The 19,680-nt window shown below is 38.6% G+C and overlaps 1 protein-coding gene across 4 annotated transcripts in view; it reads right to left on the bottom strand.

Moving 5' to 3' along the window:
* STXBP5 (syntaxin binding protein 5) overlaps positions 1 to 19,680 on the bottom strand; it is a 189,587-nt gene that overhangs the window by 10,920 nt on the left and 158,987 nt on the right. For all 4 annotated transcript variants that reach the window (XM_055134182.1, XM_055134184.1, XM_055134181.1 and 1 more), the window contains 4 exons: positions 14,206 to 14,445; positions 10,248 to 10,617; positions 9,791 to 9,956; positions 4,957 to 5,068 (listed from right to left, as the gene is read on the bottom strand). In XM_055134182.1, the coding sequence (XP_054990157.1) occupies positions 4,957 to 5,068; positions 9,791 to 9,956; positions 10,248 to 10,617; positions 14,206 to 14,445 (888 nt within the window). The remainder of the gene's footprint in view (positions 1 to 4,956; positions 5,069 to 9,790; positions 9,957 to 10,247; positions 10,618 to 14,205; positions 14,446 to 19,680) is intronic.

The following is a 19,680-nucleotide window of genomic DNA, read 5'->3' as shown; positions in this document are numbered from 1 at the left end:
CTATGTTTTCTTCTAAGATTTGAGCTCTTCCATTGAAGTCTTTGGTCCTTTCGAGGTAGTTTTGTGTATGGTGTAAGAACTTTATTCTTTCGCATTTGGATATCCTGTTGTCCCAATATCATCTGTTAAAAAGGCTATTCTCTGACAAATGAATTCATTTGGTATTCTTAGAGTAAATTAATTGACCATAAAAATTGATGGGCTTCTTTTTGGACTCAAATTCTATTCTGTTGGGGTCTATACCTATACTTTTGCCAATTCCACATCAACACATCTTTGCATTAAATGCTAAAACTGAAACGCATGTACTATCCAGCATTTGTCTTTTTTAAGGAGTGTGTGTGTGTGTGTGTGTGTGTGTGTGTGTGTGTGTGATCCCTTGCATTACAAGTGGTAGAATCTAGTAAAGTATGCTGTTTCTTAGATACAGCTTTTATTTCTGCAAAAAGCCAGCTGGGATTCTGAAAGATTGTATTGAATATGCAGATTAATTTTTCGTGATGCTTGGAACAATGTTGCAATGTTGTTGCCCAATCCACAAACATGGGCGGTTGATCCTTTTATTTGTGTCTTAAATTCCTTAAGTGGTATTTGCAAGTTTTAGGGTATGTTTAACACTTCATTTGTGAAATTCCTAAGTACTTTGTTGATGTCATTACAAAAGGAACTGCTTTCTCACTAATTTTCGGAAAATTCACTGCCAGTATATAGAGATGTAATTATTTGAGTTTGCATCCTATAACCTTGCTGTTTCTTCGTATGAAGTTTTCTTAACAGACTCTATTAGATGTGACCAGAGATTTTCAGCTCTTCCATTTCAATCTGCATGAGTTTTGCTTCCCTTTCTTAACTATCCTGATTAGCATCCAGAATAATACTGAACAGAAGTTTATTTAACAGAAGTTAAATACTGTAAAATAATTTGATGCCAAATGGTGAGAATCTTTGAAATTTTATATGAAGTTGAGAATAGATTTGATAGAGGTTTTATTAAATGCTTGTTAATTTTTTTGGGGGGGTGCTGGTATCAAACCTAGCGCCTCATGCACGTGAGACAAACACACTGCTGAGCCGTATCCCTTGCCCTGACCCATACTGTACCTCCCAACAGTAACACAGCCCTGACAGCACCAGTGAGAATCATGTTGATGTCGAACTCAGAACGCTTGGGCTCTTTCAAGTCACTAAGTTTGTGTTAACGGGTTACAACAGAAACAAAAGGGAAACACTAATAATAATTCTTTAAAACTTTGCTTATTGTCATTCATGAATTATTTGATTTTACTTTTGTACTGTTGTTATACTAAGCAAATTGACTAAGCTATTAGTATTATTTTTAACAGCTTAACCATAGGTACTTTTTGTTTTTCTAAATGTGCTACTGTCGTAATAATTTGCAACAGACTGTTCTGCTTTCTGTTTTCTATTATTGTCCCTTTGAGTAATTTTCCATTTTTTTCCTTTCCTCATTCTTTAGGAACTACAATAAATAGTGAATGTCTTGCCAACAGAAGGCAAGCTTTTCTATATCTTGCCTCAAAGGAAAAACGTTATCTTTTATTCTACATTAAATGTGATACAAATTGTAGCATTTTTAGCAGTTAAATGCTATTTGACAACTTTTAGCCATAATATATCAGTTTATCTTCTAGGAATATCTATCATGAATGAGTATTTAATTAAAACATTTTTGCAATTGTTGGAAATGATTTTCTTCCTTAATTACGTTAATGGGGTGAATTATTAATTTTTTAAATCATAAACCAGCTTTGACTCCCTGAAAAAGATCAAACTTAAGTCTTGGCATAGCATCTTTGTTATACACTTATGGATTTAATTTAGTAATTACATTTATGTAGTAATTTCATTTGTAATTTTTTTAGCAAAGTAGCAATTTCATTTGTAATTTTTATATCTATAATCATATATGTTCCCATTTTTCCCTTCTCATACTATATTCATTTTGGTACACAGCTTGTATAATCTACCTCTCCATGTATTCTGAGAAAATCTGTGCAAGAGAAGAACTGTTTTTTCCCCTTATATTCTTAGTAGTACATCTAATGGTGCCCAATTTATGCCACATGTTTGCTTCTGGGGAAGTTTCAAACTATGGCTTCAATATATAACATTTACAGTACTGTCCAGATTTTATATTTCCTCTGACCATTTTGATAAGTTATGTTTTACTAGATTTTTTTCATCCATATTTTACTGTTTATAAATTACATTTCTAGCGGTTTCTTTGGTGACATCCTTTGATCACTCCCCATGCTGCTGACTGGTTCTTGGTTGTTCACTTTTACTAGAGGTTCACCAATTTCTTTATACTTTTAAAAGAATCAAAAATCATTTGGCTTTGTTGGCTATTTTTCTACTGGGCATTTATTTGTAATTTAGTATTTAACTATGCCTAGTTATTTTATCACCATCCTCTACTTCTGCTATTTTGACACGGAGGCTCAATAAATTAATATTGAATAAATATGGTTTTAAACGTAACTCCAAGTAGTACTCTAGAGGAAGAAAGAGGAATGGTTTTTTTGCTAAGGGCTATTTGGAAATTTGGAACCTTTCCATACAATGCAGGAAGCGGGGCCACAGACAGCGGCTGGGCGCAGAGGTCTCTCCTGTCCTTCTGAGGGCCAGAGCATGTGACACTGTGACCTTCCACAGCCCGCAGGCAGGGTGACCCCTCCCCTGCTTTACTTTATGTACTGGTGGCTATGAATTTTTCAACACACCTATTTAAGTTCAGATCCTAATTTTGAAATATGAAAATTCAAAATTAGTTGTTCCTTATTATAGGCCTAACTCTACTGTGACCAGATCCACAAACTCTTAGATGCTTTTTGATTTTTTGACTTTTCAACTCACCGGAAAGCAAATTTCTTTTGCTTTCTCCTATGTTGCCTTCTTGCAAAAGGACTGCATTTTTTTTGCTGTTCCACTGGAAGTCCTAGACATTCTTGCAGATGTCCACTGAGAAATTGTAACACACACTCGCCTTAAATTTATCAATGCCAACAAGTACTTTTGTAAGTCTCCGAGAACATGCTGATTGCAAACGATCGCAAACCTTTTCTAACTCCTTTGATTCTATGATTTCTGTCATGGTGTTTATGTGTGTGCATGAACATATATGTAAGAATCTGCATTATAGTTCACAAAATTGCATTAATCATATTTCTATAATATACTACTACTTTCCAACCCAGGATTTCCAATAATCTCTGACAATGCACCAAGAATTCTTTACCTGGGCCAGAGAGATAGTACACTGGGAAAGGCACGAGCTTTGCATGTAGACAACCTGGGTTTAATACCTGGCACCATACATCACTCCCCTGAGGAGTGATCCCTAAGCACACAGCAAGAAATGAGCCCTAGTAAGCACTGTCTGGTGTGGCCCAAAACTATAAAACAACAACAACAACAACATTCCCTCCATCTTAAGCATATTCTGAAGTTCCCTTTAATATGACAGCACGTGCTGTACTTAGTTTCCTTGTCTAAATACAATTTCTTGCTTGAAGAATACTTTGCACATATTTGTACTCACTGGTACTCCTTGGGTATTTTTAGTGTGTGTGCATGCACTGGAGAGTCTAGCAGCCTGGAGAAAGGTGAACTGAAAGATTTTTGGTCACTCAGATATGTGGGAGTGAACTGAAGTCTAGAAAGGTGTGAGAGCTGATTTATTTCCAGGTCACTATTATTTTTTAGCCATTGCCGTGGGAGTCCTTGCAGAGAAGAACTGTAGCTCAGGGACCTTGTCCCTGCCAACTGCAGGGGCCTATCGTCCTCGGAGCTACAACAGTTTGTCAGCGAAGCTTCTATTAGTTTCCAACTAGCTTCCATTAGCAAAATACTTTCCCATAAAAGCGGCCTCAGGCTGCTGGCTCCATACTCCAGGTCCCGTCCTTCCCAACGGAACCTGTTCTTACCACATTATTAGTTCTCGAATGTGCTACATATTAAACATTTTTGAACACTATATAACTATCAATTGTAATGAGAACACTAGCGTAAGTTATTAGTCTCTATTTTAAAAATGATTCTAAACCAAGGAGCATTCACCTGGGAAAGTCTTTAAACTGAAATTGGGGCTGGAGCAACAGCACAGTGGGTAGGGCGTTTGCCTTGCACGCAGCCGACCCAGGTTCGATTCCCAGCATCCTATATGGTTCCCCAAGCACTGCCAGGAGTAATTCCTGAGTGCAAAGCCAGGAGTAACCCCTGAGCAAAGCTGGGTGTGACCCAAAAAAAGCAAAAAAAACCCAAATGAAATTAGACTAATACTCACTGTTACTTAACCTTAAAATTTTAGAGTCAATAAGACATAAAAAAATTCTAAAATGTTTTAGTAAACTAAAAATTATAGATAAAAAGCAAAATATAATTAAAAAGGATATATTATATAGCTCATATTTGATATAAAAGCAAACACTAATTTCTTACTCAAGTATCAGGTACTAAGTTTACCACTATGAGAACGGCGGTAAATGAATTTGATTTTCTTACTTTAAAAACCTTCTTGTGCATTAAAAATAGTTCTAGAAGGTTTTTAAGGAAAAAATAAACAATTCAGGCTTTTACTTTAAATAAACCTTTTTCAAAGTTAAGATCTTCAATTAAAATTAATCACAGAATTAAAATTAAAATTACATTACTGAAAAATGAAATTATTCACGTTGTGATATTTCCTAATTCATCTGGGTTTTCTGAGAACAATATTCTCCAAGCTGAATTAAAATGACAAAATATGCTATGCTTCTTATGAATTTTGCTAAACCTGAGTATATTACCACTATTGTGACAAGAAGCAAAAAAAAGGGATAATTTTCTTTCTTTTTTTGTTTTGCAAAAAAGGGTAATTTTCACATGCAAAATTTTACACTGATTCACAATGGCTCTTGAATGATTTTATCATTCAAATTAAATAAATCAACTTACATAGTTCTTCTCTATCAAGAGATTGTGCGCCACCTCCAAACAGGCCTTTGAAGAACCCCCTGTTTGGTGCCTCAGGGTTTTCGACAGGAGTGAAGAGTTCACCCAACATTTCCTTTCAAATCAAAACAAATCATAATTGTTAAAGTTTCAGGGAAACTAAAGTAGAATCTATAAAACTGCCACTGTAAGCTCTTTTGACTTCAACATATAACATCACTTGTTGATATTCACAACAACTGAGAATATTTAAAATGATTAGCTCACGTACTGACTTAAGGCACACTTGCTGCTTTTTCAAATGACATTGCCTACTTAAGCTGCAAGAGGCTTTAATATTTATACAAAGGTTTCACATAATTTTATTAAGATTTGACGGGCTCGAGCAATAGCACAGCAGGTAGAGCATTTGCCTTGCACGCGGCTAACCCGGGTTCAATTCCCAGCATCCCATATGGTCCCTGGAGTAATTTCTGAGTACATGAGCCAGAAGCAACCCCTGTGCAACTCGGTGTGACCCAAAAAGAAAAAAAAAAAAAGCTTTGAAAAAAATCAACCAATAATAGGTCTTTTTGCTCTAGAAAAAAAGAAATCTACTAGTAAGCTAAAAAGTCTAGCAATATAGTTTTGAAATCATTACCTTCTGCTGAGTCGAAAATTAGAAAGTCAAAAATATACTCATTTTTTCATAAACATATACTTGAAACCACGGAAGAGCCTGGCAAGCTCCCTATGGTGTATTCGATATGCCAAATACAGTTAACGATAACAGGCTCATTCATTCCCCTGACCCTGGAAACAGCCTCCAATCGTTGGAAAAGACAAGTAAGGAGAGGCTGCTAAAATCTCAGGGCTGGGAAGAATAGAGATGTTACTGGTGCCTGCTCAAGTAAATCGAGGAAAAATGGGATGACAGTGATACAGTAATACTTGAAACAGAATCATGCCAACATGCACTAGTATTTTCAGAATCCTGCAAGACAATGGGAATCTGTGAATTAAAAAAAAAGTGAGATTTTTAAGTGGGTTTACCACTGATTTGTCAATCAACTTTGGAATCCAGGGACAGGTAAATATTTCAATGTTTCAGATTATTCAAAAAACTGTTGTTTTTAATTACAAAAATTTTCGTATTTTCAATAGATTATCCCAAGGTATGTGTTTGTTGCTATTGTAAATAGCATTTTCAAAGTCTCTATTTCCACTATTCATTTTTAGTAAAGAAATAAATTTAGTTTTACATATTTCATATTCTGCAATTTGGTCAAACTTTTATTTTTTAGTGGCAGTTTTGGGGTAAATTTCAATAAACTCTCCATACAGATGCACTGTAGCACTGTCGCCCCTTTGTTCATCGATCTGCTCGAGTGGGCACCAGGAACATCTCCATCGTGAGACTTGTTACTGTTTTTGGCATACAGAATATGCCACTGGTAGCTTGCCAGGCAGGCTCTGCCATTCGGGTGAGATACTCTCGGTAGCTTGCCAGGCTCTCCGAGAGGGATGGAGGAATTGAACCTGGGTCGGCCACGTGCAAGGCAAACACCTTACCTGCTATGCTATCACTCCAGTTCTCCATACAGATGACTATGCAATATATTAACAATAAAAATTTCACCTTTATTTTTCTAATAGCAGTGTCTTTTTTTTCCATTTTCATGGAATGAACTAGCTAGAATCTTAAATATTACATTAAATGCTGAAAGTGAATATCCATTTCTAGTTCCAGATTTTAAGAAAAAAAGAATACAGTATTTCAACATAAAATTTTATGCAGATGCAAAATTTTCTTAATGGCCTCAGCCCAATATGAATCCCTGGACACCTCTGGGAGTGACCCCTAGTACAAGCCGGGCAGGCACCTCACGGTGCTGTGAGCGGCTCAACCCCCACTAAAAGAATTTTCTTAATTGTCCTTTAAGTTTCCCTTTCCCCTTGTTTATTGTTTTTGTTTTGTTTTTTAAATTAGGAATGAATGTTGGATTTTGGCAATTGTTCTCTATTTTGTTGAACTGCTAGCAGAATTTACAAATGCTCAATCAGCCCTCAATCCTCAGGATAAATTCAGCTTAGTTATGATCAATTACCAAGATCAGAATCTTGCTTCTGATAAACTGCATTTGCTAACGTTTTGTATTGATGTTTATCTATACTGGTCTCTCTGTCTGTCTGTCTGTCTCTTTATATATATATATATGTATGTTTTTCTCTTGCATTGTCTTTGGTTTGCTATCACGATTAAGTTGTGAAACATTTCCATATTTCAAATTTTGGAAAAAATTACATACAGTAGACCTAGTATGAAATGTTCATGATATACTACAATCAGCAGTGAAGCCACCTGGGTCAAGATTTCTAACCTTGGGGGCTGGAGTGATAGCATGGTGGGTAGGATGTTTGCCTTGCACTCGGCCGACCCGGGTTCGATTCCCAGCATCCCATATTGTCCCCTCTGAGCACTGCCAGGGGGTAATTCCTGAGTGCAGAGCCAGGAGTAACCCCTGAGCATCACCAAGTGTGACCCAAAAAGAAAAAAAAATTCTAACCTCGATTTTAATTCTCAAATAGATACAATATTCTTTGGGTTATTTATTTTTTAAATCACCTCTAGTAATTTCCATCTCTTAAAAAAAAAAAAATGTGGCCCCCTGGGGGTCAGACAGTAGAATGGCTAAGAAGATTGCCTCGAACACAGCCAATCTGATTCCCCTGCAACACATAAGGATCCCGAGCACCGTCAAGAGCCAGGCCTGAGCACAGGGCCAGAGATAAGCCCTAACCACAGTCAGGTGGGGCCCTATGTCACCCCCTCAACAAAAGGGACCATCTGAAATCCTTACATGTCATACCTAATAATGATTTATTTATTTTAGTATCTATGGGATCTACAGTAGTATCTATAGAATCATTTTTCATTCTTTATAATGATAATTTGTAATTTCTATTTCATACCTTCTACCACAATTTCTATCTCATAACTGCTTGTGATACATTTTACTGATCAAAGAACCAGAGTTTGGTTTCATTGATGTCTTTTTTCTATGACGTTTCTGTTTTCCACTTAAATATTTATTTTCTTTCTTTGGATTTAACTTTGCCATTTCCTAAAAGTTGACATCACTGATTTGACAAGAACTTGTTTCCTACTTTCCAAATCTAAATAGTTGTTTTTTCTATTGCTGAGCTTTCCAGTTACTTCCTCTCTTCTGCACTATCTAACTCGTTGCCAATCTTATACATCTTATAATCTTTCTCATCTTAAACATTATAGCTTTTCATCTCTACAAGTTTAGTTTTGGTTTTCTTGTGTCTATACTTCACAAGCTTTAGAACATATAAAGATGTTTAACACAAACAGCTAAAAAACTTTCATGTCTTTCTGAACTGATTCTAACATCAGTTTTCAGTTATGCTTTGGTTGCTACTGGTTATGCACATCACAGCTGAGTTTTCCTGTATCTTGCATACCCGATAATCTGGCTAGATGCTACATCCTTTGACTTTTACTCCATTTAATGCTGAATATTTCTGACAACTGTTAAGTTGCCATGTGATGCATTCTGGGGTACTGGGAAATATTTCAATCCTCTTGGGGCCTGCTTTTATGATTTGTTAGCGTAGTCTGAAGCCATGCTCAATTTAAAGCTCTCTACTCCTTACTAATGAGCTACGGCCTTCTTGAAAACCTTGCTCGCTTCCCCATGGGGATGGCCGAATAGTGGCCAACAAAAGTTCAGGTCTGAATCCTGGAAACCTACACATGCTACATTGCAAAGAGAAAAAACTCTAAGCAAATGTGATCTCATTATCACGTCATGGGGAAATTATCTGGGGCTGTCTCGAGGAGAGTGCTCTTGGGTGCCCCTACCTGGCAATTCTCAGCCAACTGGGCCAGCAGTTCAACAGGAGGGCTCAAGGATGTGGGCCTGCAAGAGCCCTGCAGCGCTGGGAATCACCTGTGCACCCTGGAGATTGCATCCTGTGATGCACCCAGAGATGGATGGGCAGACATGTGGTGCCAGGGACCCAACCAGCGTTGACCGCATGCAAGGCATATGCCTTACACCTGTACTCACTCTCTGGCCCATGCGCAGCCATGTTAAAAGGTGAAAATAAACTGATAATTTTCTAATACATATGCAAAAGGAAGTTTTAGATGTAAAGGAATTACTAGTTTCTCACAAAGTGATTAACAAAAATACTGAGAGGAAAACCCCCAAACCTTATTTTTCTCTTGTGGCATTCTTGTGAAGTCTAGATTCTGCTCTGGAGAAGAGATGATTGGTTTAGTGCATGGCAAAAGGGAATTATTATTTTGCGGGGTATGCCTTAGCGGGACCGGAGCCCTCCTGGCGCCACCTGCCCAGTCAGAGAAGGCAGCTCAATACTTGGGCCAGGCACTATGGTGGCCTCCATGGGCAGCTTGGTCACCCCAGAGGCAATTAGGGCACTCCAGGGCCACAGTCTAGAAAGCTCTCAGGGGCTCTTATCACGCCAGGGTCAAATACGGGGACCTGGATGCGAGGCATGCACTTCAGCCCGTGGGCCATCTTCCCAGCACTGAAGATGTAATTATTTTTACACCATAAGACCTTTTAGAAAATAAATTTGCATTTAATTAGATAGTCATTCAATGTGAAAGTATGTTAGAGTTCACATTTTTTGGTCATCAGTGACAAGAAAGAATATGGTATGGATCAGTGAAATAAATCCGTCTCATAATAACAATCAGATGAAGTTACTTTACGGTATTTCCGAGCATGTGCTCTGAAACTCTGGCTAAAAGGTTCTATACATAGAAATTTGAAGAAATTACATAACTATTTATGTAATTTACCTGAAGATTTTCACAGGTTTCTTGACTATAAGTGAGTCTCTGGATTTCTGTGGGTGAAACAAGGTACAACGCTTGCCCATTGTTGGTGAAGCAGAACGTTCTGGCTATCCGCATGTTGGTAAGTGGCAAGTAATATACATCCAGGAGAGGCCTTAGACTTGGCAAACTTAAGGGAAAAGATGTAAAAATTTGTTAATAATAAAAGTGATTTTCAGTCTTGAACAAAGTATTACAGAAGGCATGGCAGGGATCTTATATTATGTATGTTTTAGCTGACTGGAGTGGGAAATATACCAGATTTGTACTCTCATATACTTGTTTTTACCAGACCGAAAATAAATCCTCTGAGTATAGTACTGTGTGACTATGAACGAGTCAAAAGTTTTTGGAATGCAACTCTGTAGTAGCTTTGGGGTAGAATACGCCATATGGGTATTAACAAAAATGTGACCCTTACCTAAAAGTCATAATATGTCCATTGGCACAAAAACAAGCAAGGCAGATACTGTTACTCAAAGCGACAATATCTCCGCGGAGCACAAATGAGGTTTCCGTAATGTTCTGCTTATAAGCACAGTTCTGGGTTGGCAGTGAGATTACTTTTGCTTGCTTTTCGGAACATATCACTGCATACTGGTTTTCGCTAATTTCCTGAGAAGAAGAGGGGGACACGGAGACAGGCCGGCGTTTCTTCAATTTCTCCTTTTCATCTTTTTCTTCAGCAACGTTGGGCTCTCTCCAGGGTTCGTATGCGGGCGGCACCAAGCAGCCGGTGGTATCCAGGAAGGCCATTCTCAGGATCGCCCCTTTTAACCTCAATATAGTACCTACAACACAGGGGTTTTAGTAGGCAACAAAAATCTTCAATCCAGAGCAAAAACGTTTATGTCAACTTTGCCACATATTAGAGACATAAAAATATATGATCTTGACCTGAAATTGTACACTGGCTTACTGAAGGGATTCGATTTCAGATTGACATTAAAAACCGAAAGAACCCCCCCCACCACCACCAAGTTAAGTGTTGCCAAATAAATAAATAAATGCTGTGATACCTGGAACTCTAAGTTCCCTCACACCTGGCAATGCACTCCAGGAGGCATGAGAGTGCGTACATGGTACCTGCAGACAATGAGCTATTGGGCACTTAAATCTGGGCTGGAGCAATTGTATAGTGGATCGGGTTCAGCATGCAGCTGTATCGGGTTCAGTCCCCAGAATCCCATGTGATCCCCTGAGCGCTGCCAGGAGTAAATCCTGAGCATTGGTAGGTGTGGCCCACCCTCCGCCCCCCCAAAAACAAAATAAAACCAAAAAACCAAAACCAACTCCCTCCCACCCTCCTCAAAATTTGAAATGATTTCTTCAAACAAATGTACTGTGATATGTTGTAAGAGTAACAGGTTGTATCTGAAGACTTAGTACAGAATTTTTTAAGTGAATATGCAAAATAATTTAATTTTTATTAAATTATAAAATATTATTTTAAAATATGGTTTACATGCTGAAATAATAAGTGTTTTGGACACTCGGCAATTTTTATTCTTGCAACAATTTTTTTTCTTGTTGGGTCACACCTGGCGATGCACAAGGGTTACTCCCTGGCTCTGCACTCAGGAATTACTCCTGGCGGTGCTCAGGGGACCATATGGGATGCTGGGAATCAAACCTGGGTTGGCCGCGTGCAAGGCAAATGCCCTACCTGCTTTGCTATTGCTCCAGCCCCTTGAAATTAATTTTAAGTATTCCTTTACTTTTAAAAATACAGCATTTAGAAAATGTTAGATTTGTATGTATAATATGTTATTTTTAATAAGAAGTACTGATCTAGAGTGACAAGGAGAAATATGTAGTTCTAAAAACTCTTTCAAAAATTAACTACATTCTAAATTATTAATAGTATGTGTCAAATACAGGAAAGGCATTATTTTGGCTAATTTAATTCCTTAATTTAAGACTATGTCTTTACTTGCTTTAATTAGTAGAAATCCTTTTTCCCTCAACATCTTGTGTAAATACCCTTTGGGCTCATGCTGAGTTAATTGTAAGGACTTGGAAAGGAGATTGATTCAGTATTCTGGATCTTGTTTTTAAAGTTTTAATACTTGTCATCACTGTCATCTCATTGCTCATCGATTTGTTCCAGCGGGCACCAGTAACGTCTCCACTTTGAGACTTGTTACTGTTTCTGGAATATCCAATACACCACGGGAAGCTTGCTAGGCTCTGCTGTGTGGGCGAGACACTCTCGGTAGCTTGCCGGGATTTCCGAAAGGCATGAAGGAATTGAACCCAGGCTGGCAGCGTGCAAGGCAAATGCCCTATCGCTGTGCTATCGCTCCAGTTCTCTCAAAATTTCTCCTTAAAAAATACTGATCCCTTTCTGTTTTATATTTATCTATTTTTGTCTATGGCAGGACAACCAGATAAAATAAAGGACGACTAGTTAAATTTATATTTCAGATATATAATATTTTCTTAGTATAAGATAGAACCAGTTACTGTATGTGTGGGTCCTGCAATGCTGCAGACCCCCAGGGGAGCCCTGGCGAGGGTCAGAGGTCTCCGGGGCTACATCTGATGTGCATCATGAAATCTTAGGGTACATGCACCCAAAGACCTGCACTGTCTATGTGGATTGGGTTTATTTAAAAAAATATATTTTTATTATTATTTTTTGTGTGTGGGTGTGTGAGGGGGTGGTATTCAGGGGACTGTATGTGGTGCCAGGGATCCAAATCTGGGCTCAGCTGAATGCTAGTTAAGAGCCTTAATGCCTGTAGTATCTCTCTGGTCCTTAAAACAACTATTTTTAAAAATAAACTTTAAAAAGTCAACCACTGAGACAAACATTATTTCTATATTAATTTTATAGCTAACTTTACTGCTGGCTAGAAAATATTCTATGTGGTTAATATAAATTATCTATATTTACCCCTCACTTTAATTGGAAACATTTACATTGTTATTATATATTGATATTAGTTTTAGAAAATGTAGAGACTACAAATCAGATAAAAAAATTCTTCCCAATGTAATTATTTAGCAATCATTATTAATATTTTGATTTTTACCTCCAAGGTTTTTCCCTCTATACACATTGGTTGCTACTCATAAGTAATGAAATTAACACTATCATCTTTCTGGAATCTGATGTTTTAATCTCACAGCTTGACCTATGGTTTATATTCTTAACTGTGAAGCTGAATGAGCAAATTAAACTGCTTCTTTTTAGGGGCTGGGGGGTTGTTCAGGCCATATCCAGTGGTGCTCATGTCTTAACCCCTGGCTCAGGCTCAGGGATCACTCCCCATACAGCACCTCAAGCTCAGGAAGTGCCTGGAACTGTATGTGGTGCAGGAAATCAAACCAAAGAGCTAGTCACGTGCAAGGCAAGCGCCTAAACCTCTGTACTCTCGCCAGCCCGTTAAACTGCTTCTTTGACATAAGATATCTCGAAAGTGAATGTTATATCATAATTTATCTTTTTTTTTTTTTACTTTTTGGGTCACATCCAGCAGTGCTCAGGGGTCCCTCCTGGCTCTGCACTCAGGAATTACCCCTGGCGGTACTCAGGGGACCATATGGGATGCTGGGAATCGAACCCGTGAATCATAATTTATATTAATTCTCAATTCCTAGTATTATTTAAGCCACGATATAAATAAGAGAAAAACCAAGATGGCTGGAGTTTCCTCTGACCTGTTTTTCCCCTGTTTTGCTTAATGAGCTCGAGGGAGGTCACACTCAGTGATGCTCAAAAACTACTTCTGGCTGTGTGCTCAGGCGTCAGTCCCAGGTAGGGTCAGGAATTGAAACTGGGAATCCTGCATGCAAAGTAAGTGCTCCAGCCTTCTTTACAAGTTTCTGGCCCGGTAAAGGTTTCTTCTAACTAAACCAATGTAAATCAGCTATGGAAACCAGAATTCTTAGTAATTCTCAGATCTCAGAGAACCCACAAATATTTACTTTAATTCAACTAATTTTTAATTATTACAAATTTCTTTTTAAAATTTCCTCTTCAGTCATCTTACCCTAGGTGACTGAAAAAAATTATTTTTTTGAAATGTAACAGTTATGAGATCAAATACATTAAAAATATGTTTGTTCTTATAAATACATATTCCTTTTGCTGGTGGAACACTATATCTTAAGATATCTTGAATGCATTACTAGAGCAAATTTCTTTTCCTCATTTTCTTACGTAGTAACCAATCTGGACATGGGCTTAGAGTTAAAAAAAAAAAGTAGAGGACCTGAAATGGCTCTAAAGATCAACAGATGATACTCTAAACTCTGTGTTTTGTGTTCCTTCGGGAAAACACAGCACTGTAAACAACCCTCAATGAGTTTTCTATCCAAGTACAGTGAATCACACCTTGAATGCAAGTTGGCATCCGCACGCACATACGTACCACTTGGAGACACAATTACTGGCTGCAGAAGTCTCTGCTCTCCCCCGGGCGGGAGGTTCAGTGCAATGACGAGCACGGTCCCCAGTGTGGTTCCCACCCATAAGCAGGGGGAAGGAGACGTATCTGCCTTTCGAGTGAAGGTTTCACAGAAATGAAGAGCAGAGATGGCTTCTCGGGATTCTTTATCAATGCTGGTTACACTCGAACTTCGAGAGCGACTGAAAGAATTATCTTTTACATCTGAAATGATTTAAAAAGTGGTGGATTATTTCAACTCATAAAGCACCACAATGTGGGGCAGCTTTGCCACAAATGTCAAAATTCTGTGGAAAAACAACGTTTGCGTTATAGTTCACTTTCATTTCTTTTTCAGTGAAAAGAAAAACTGTTTCTCTGCTCTTAATTTCTCTTAAATATGTAGCGCACGTGAAGAAACAAACACTTCTGCCGCGCTGGGAGCTTCCTGGCTTATTCCTGGTGTACTGGACGGGTGATTTTCACTATCAATCCTTACGACTTTTCTAATCCTAGCCTTTAACACCATTTTTCATCATGTTTTTATTTCTTCCTTTGGTTGCACGATGCGGGAGAACTAGGTAAGTATAGTATTCTCAATTTTCCACATTTAGAAAGTGCACTCACAGTACTCCAATTCTGCTTTCAAACTGGCTAGAGGAAGAAATGTTGTTTTCAGTCAAGTTTTTCAGCCAAATCTATTCATTGATGATAACCCAGAAAATTTTAGCTTTCAAGTTTTAAATGTCATTAAAGTATATTAATTAGCTTTCAAGTTTTAAATGTCACGATACGTAAAGTAAGACACATTTTTGGCTATCCCCGTTTATTTTACTTGAGTCAAGTCCTATTTCGTTCTTTTTTTAAAATTACCAACGTTATTACTCATGCTAAGTACCTTAACACTACTTATCTAGGTTACTGTCCACTGTCCACGTCATCTCCATGCCTTCAATCTCTCACTACCCTAACAAAACTAAGTTAAAGTTTATTACAGTGCGGTTATAACTGTCTCCTCTATTTCACAAACAAATTAAAGCATTCCTCTTTACCTACTTGATCACGCTCATAATCAAGATTTTATAATTATAAAATACCTTTAATTTACTATCTGGCCTGTCTTCTAAAGGAACCCTGCTTAAACAAAGCCGCTCGATGTTCTTGAACTGACTACGCTGCATTTTCACACTTGTAGGTTGTGCTTATAATTCTGGGTTTCACTGGGACCCTCACTTTACTCTTCACTACCTAAAAAGCTTGTGCTCATTCCTTCATTTCAGGTAAAACAACTTTATCCCTAAAAGCTTAATCCTTTTCTTTTTTTTGAACATTTTTCCCCTCTTTTGATAATTTATAACTTGCCTATCTTTATGTCTCTTTATTTTTCTCCACTTTGGAGAAGACTGTTATTTCTTGAATATATATTTCCTCCGTTTTTCCCCTCAGGTCTTTCTAAATAAGTTTTGTTCAACACACACACACACACACACACACACACACACACACACACACACACACACACACACACACACACACACAGAGTCTTCCAACAGCTGTATTGTCTATCTGTTCATAGTTGGCTCTGACTTTTCTTAGGCCTTGCTTTAAAGAAAATTTCTTTTTTTTTTCTTTCTTTTTGGGTCTGGCTATGCACAAGGGTTACTCCTGGCTTTGCACTCAGGAATTACTCCTGGCAGTGCTCAGGGGACCATATGGGATGCTGGGAACCGAACCCAGGTCGGCCACGTGCAAGGCAAATGCCCTATCCACTGTGCTATCGATCCAGCCCAAAAAAGAAGATTTCTTGAGTGCAAGATCTGTGTCATTTTGATGCCTTGAATAATTTAACTTATCACAGTGACCTTTGCATGCTAAAATATTCAATAAGTACTTGTGGAAGATAAATCCGTAGTTGAGAGTAACTAAACCAATACAATTCTACTACACCACTGGGATAGAATAAAATTTTAGAGTACTCTCTATTGACCATATTTCAAAATTTCTACTTGTTCATGTCCTCCTCTAGTACTCATATTATTTGTCAAATCATAGCTTTCAATGTTATCATGAAATTGACAAGAAATTAAAAACACATTAAAGTCATCTAAATTATATTGTTAAATAAAAGCTACTACTGAACCCCATGGTCCCCCCAATCTTTCTGGTCAAATTTAAAATTGAAAATATTAATTCATAGATTTAAAAAAAGTTCCCACATAATAATCAGAAAAAACATAATTTTATTTACAGCTACCATTTGAAAACACTAAAGCTGTAAGTTATGAAAATAGCATGGGTCATCTATAATGATAGCTTCTAAAGATGTCTTTTTCCTGAGAATGAACTTCCTATTACAGATTATGACATAAAAATAGCTACCTACTGTAAATAAAACAACTTTCCACAAAGACATTACTGGGTGAGTTTGCAATACGATATTGATTCCATATGCTAATTTTTTAGTTTCAAAAAAAATAAAAGTGCCAAACCAGGAATTTAAAATTATTTTCCAATGACAAAAATACTATTTAATAACAAAACACAACGTGACTAGTGATTAAAAATGGAAATTAATGACACAAGAAAATTTGAAAGTAGAAATTCGAACGTAAATTAGCCTGTGCAAAAACTTACTGATACCTATTAAATTTAATGACAGGTGAAATAAACAAGATTTCAACTTATGGAGAAAATAACTATATAAAATTCACAAACTACAGCTGGATTTTGTTATATGACTTACCTATAAAATTAGATTACTAAAGATAACTACTAAGGTCTGAGTGAAATGGGAAAATCACTAGAATCAGAACCAAATCCGAACTGACACAGTAAGGTTATTTATTTATTTTTCCTCTGGAACAGTTTGTAGACAAGTTAGAATTTTCAACAGTTCATGAATTACAAGCTCCAATTAAAGCTCTTTGACTAATTTAGCTATCTAATTAAATTAACTGGATCTTTGTGTTTTGAATTTTAGAAACTGGGTAAGCTAATGGAACGGAAATTTTACTTCTAGTAACAAGAGCAGAAATGAAATTAGTGAGCATTAAGCGAGGCCTACTGTGTGCCAGACAATGTAACGTTTAACACTTTATTGGATATACACAGCAACCATGAGAAGTATTATATTCACAATTCAGAAACGAGTAATAAAAGAAGCTTAGGCAGATGGACTTGCTGAAGCTAATTAATAGGAAAATCAGGATGTGACCTTAATCCAAGACTTGAGGTTGACAGAAAACCTCAAGAAGGAAACGTGAGGGGCTGGAGAGATGATAGCACAGAGGGTAGGGTGTTTGCTTTGCATGCGGCCGACCCGGGTTTAATTCCCAGCATCCCATATGGTCCCCTGAGCACCACTGGGAGTGATTCCTGAGTGCATGAGCCAGGAGTAACCCTTGGACATCGCTGGGTGTGACCCAAAAAGCAAAAAAAAAAAAAAAAGGAAACTTGAAGTTAGTGACATCACCAACACCGTAGGCATGGAAAGTACTGGGTATCATGAAGGCTTGAAATCACATGACCCGGGATACAGCCAAGGGGCGGAGCACACAGCTGGGAGGAGCTCCTGAGCACCGCTGGGCACGGCTCCAAAGCCAGACTCTGAGGGTGGGCTGATGATGCGGGGGGGGGGGGGGGGGAATGATGGAGGTGCTGGCATCGAGTACAAAGCCTTCCAACACCCAAATCCTATACTCAGACGTACTTAGAGAGGCTGAGCTGGCGGGTAGGTGCCTGGTGCTCCCGCCCGGGGCTGCGGGTGGAAGCCGTTCTCTCACAGACCCTGAAGGGAAACCACCCCACTCGAGCAACTACGTGCTGGCTGAGGGCAGAGAGAGCAAGAAACGGACTCCGCCTCGCCTGAGTGAATAACCTGCTTCATCCTAGGAGACGCTCCGCAGGCTGCAGAGAGCTCAGCCAGAGCGCACAGGGGCCCGGGGCTGCGGGGCTTCTGGGCAGGGTCACGGCCACCCGGGGCGCACACCCTGCAGCGCGCCCTCCGTCTTCCGCTTCTTCTCAGTCCTGCCCAGCACGAGCTCCCCAGCCACTGGCCAAGTCTGATGGGCCTCAGTGACCTGTGGCTTCTCAGTACTCAGGGCCCTTTGCATCACTGCACAACTCTCCCATGACCTTGATCCCTTACTTACTGCCTGAGGCAGGTCGCACTGAGTGCATAGATCTGCCACACCCCAGGCCTGCTCAGCGCTGGCCGCAAAGGACCTTGCTGCGTACTGCACCGCATCCCCTGGTGTCTACAGGTCACCTGATCTCAGTGCTAACGTGGCTGCCGGGGACACATGACTGCAACTGCCCAGTAGCTGCCTCAGCTTACAGGGTGCCACAATCCCTCTAGGCATTGGCAAATTGTAAGTCCTAGTGACTTCCGGACCCACTTGGCTTTAATGTCACAGCTGCTGCTTTGCAGAGACATCAAACCTGGGGTCCATTCTGCTTGGACTCGGTGCTTGCAACATCAGACTCCTGATAGCCACCTCGGCCTGCAGGAACTCAGAGCCACAGTGGCTAGCTGTGACAGTCACAAACCCTCCAGGCCTACCCAAACACAGATCCACCAGGCCCAGGTGTGGCACCACTCGTACTAAGGTGACAGAGAAGTTTATTTGACACCTGCGGTTGAAAATGAAAACCTGGGAAGATGCCCAAGTAGAAGAGAACAATGCAAAATTTCTGAAGACTTCAAAGCAACAGTCCTAATGTTGCCAACAGAAATGAGAAGAGAAAGCTCAAGAGAAAGTACATGATAACACCAAACAAAAATCATAAAACTAGTAACACAGTAGCTGAGCTAAAAGCATGCAAAAACACAATAAAAAGGATAGGGTAGTGTAAGTCATTCAACAAGAACAACAGCAAAAATGAGTAAATATGATATTAATAGGAAAACATCAATGACATTTTCATCACATGAAATACTAGAAGGAGAAGGTTATAAGGGGCAGAATTCTTGTCTCAAGAAATAACAGAGGAGAAAAAAAACAGAGGCTGACGTCTAGAAGTTCAGAATTTCAAACAGAATAAACTGAAACAAATGTGCACCTAAAGAAATGTAATTAAAATGATAAAAATGAAAAGAATCCTAAGGAAATAAAAAAGGAAAAGAGTCACCTACAAGGACAACTATCAGACTATCAGTAGATCTCAATAGTCTAAAGAATAGAAAAGACTGTCGGCATATTCAAAGTACTTGGTAGAAAAGACCCCTGATAAGAATAATGAGGAAGGTTGTCACTCAGATTGAGATAGATATAGGTTTCAGACAAAAGAAAAATAAAAGTAGTTGAAAGAATTCAAGAAATACTCAAGGGTCTTCTACACAATGTACAAAACAAAACAAAACAAAACCACTTGTATTAAGATACTGAAAACATATACTTAGGTAAAAAAGCAGCTTAATGATGGGTTCCTGGCTCAAGACTCATTTGCTTTCCACTTAAA

Source organism: Sorex araneus, chromosome 4, assembly GCF_027595985.1.
Source record: "Sorex araneus isolate mSorAra2 chromosome 4, mSorAra2.pri, whole genome shotgun sequence".
In the NCBI taxonomy this organism is placed as follows: domain Eukaryota; kingdom Metazoa; phylum Chordata; class Mammalia; order Eulipotyphla; family Soricidae; genus Sorex; species Sorex araneus.
Note: the sequence above shows the minus strand (reverse complement) of the source record. Positions and strands in the feature narration are given on the sequence as shown.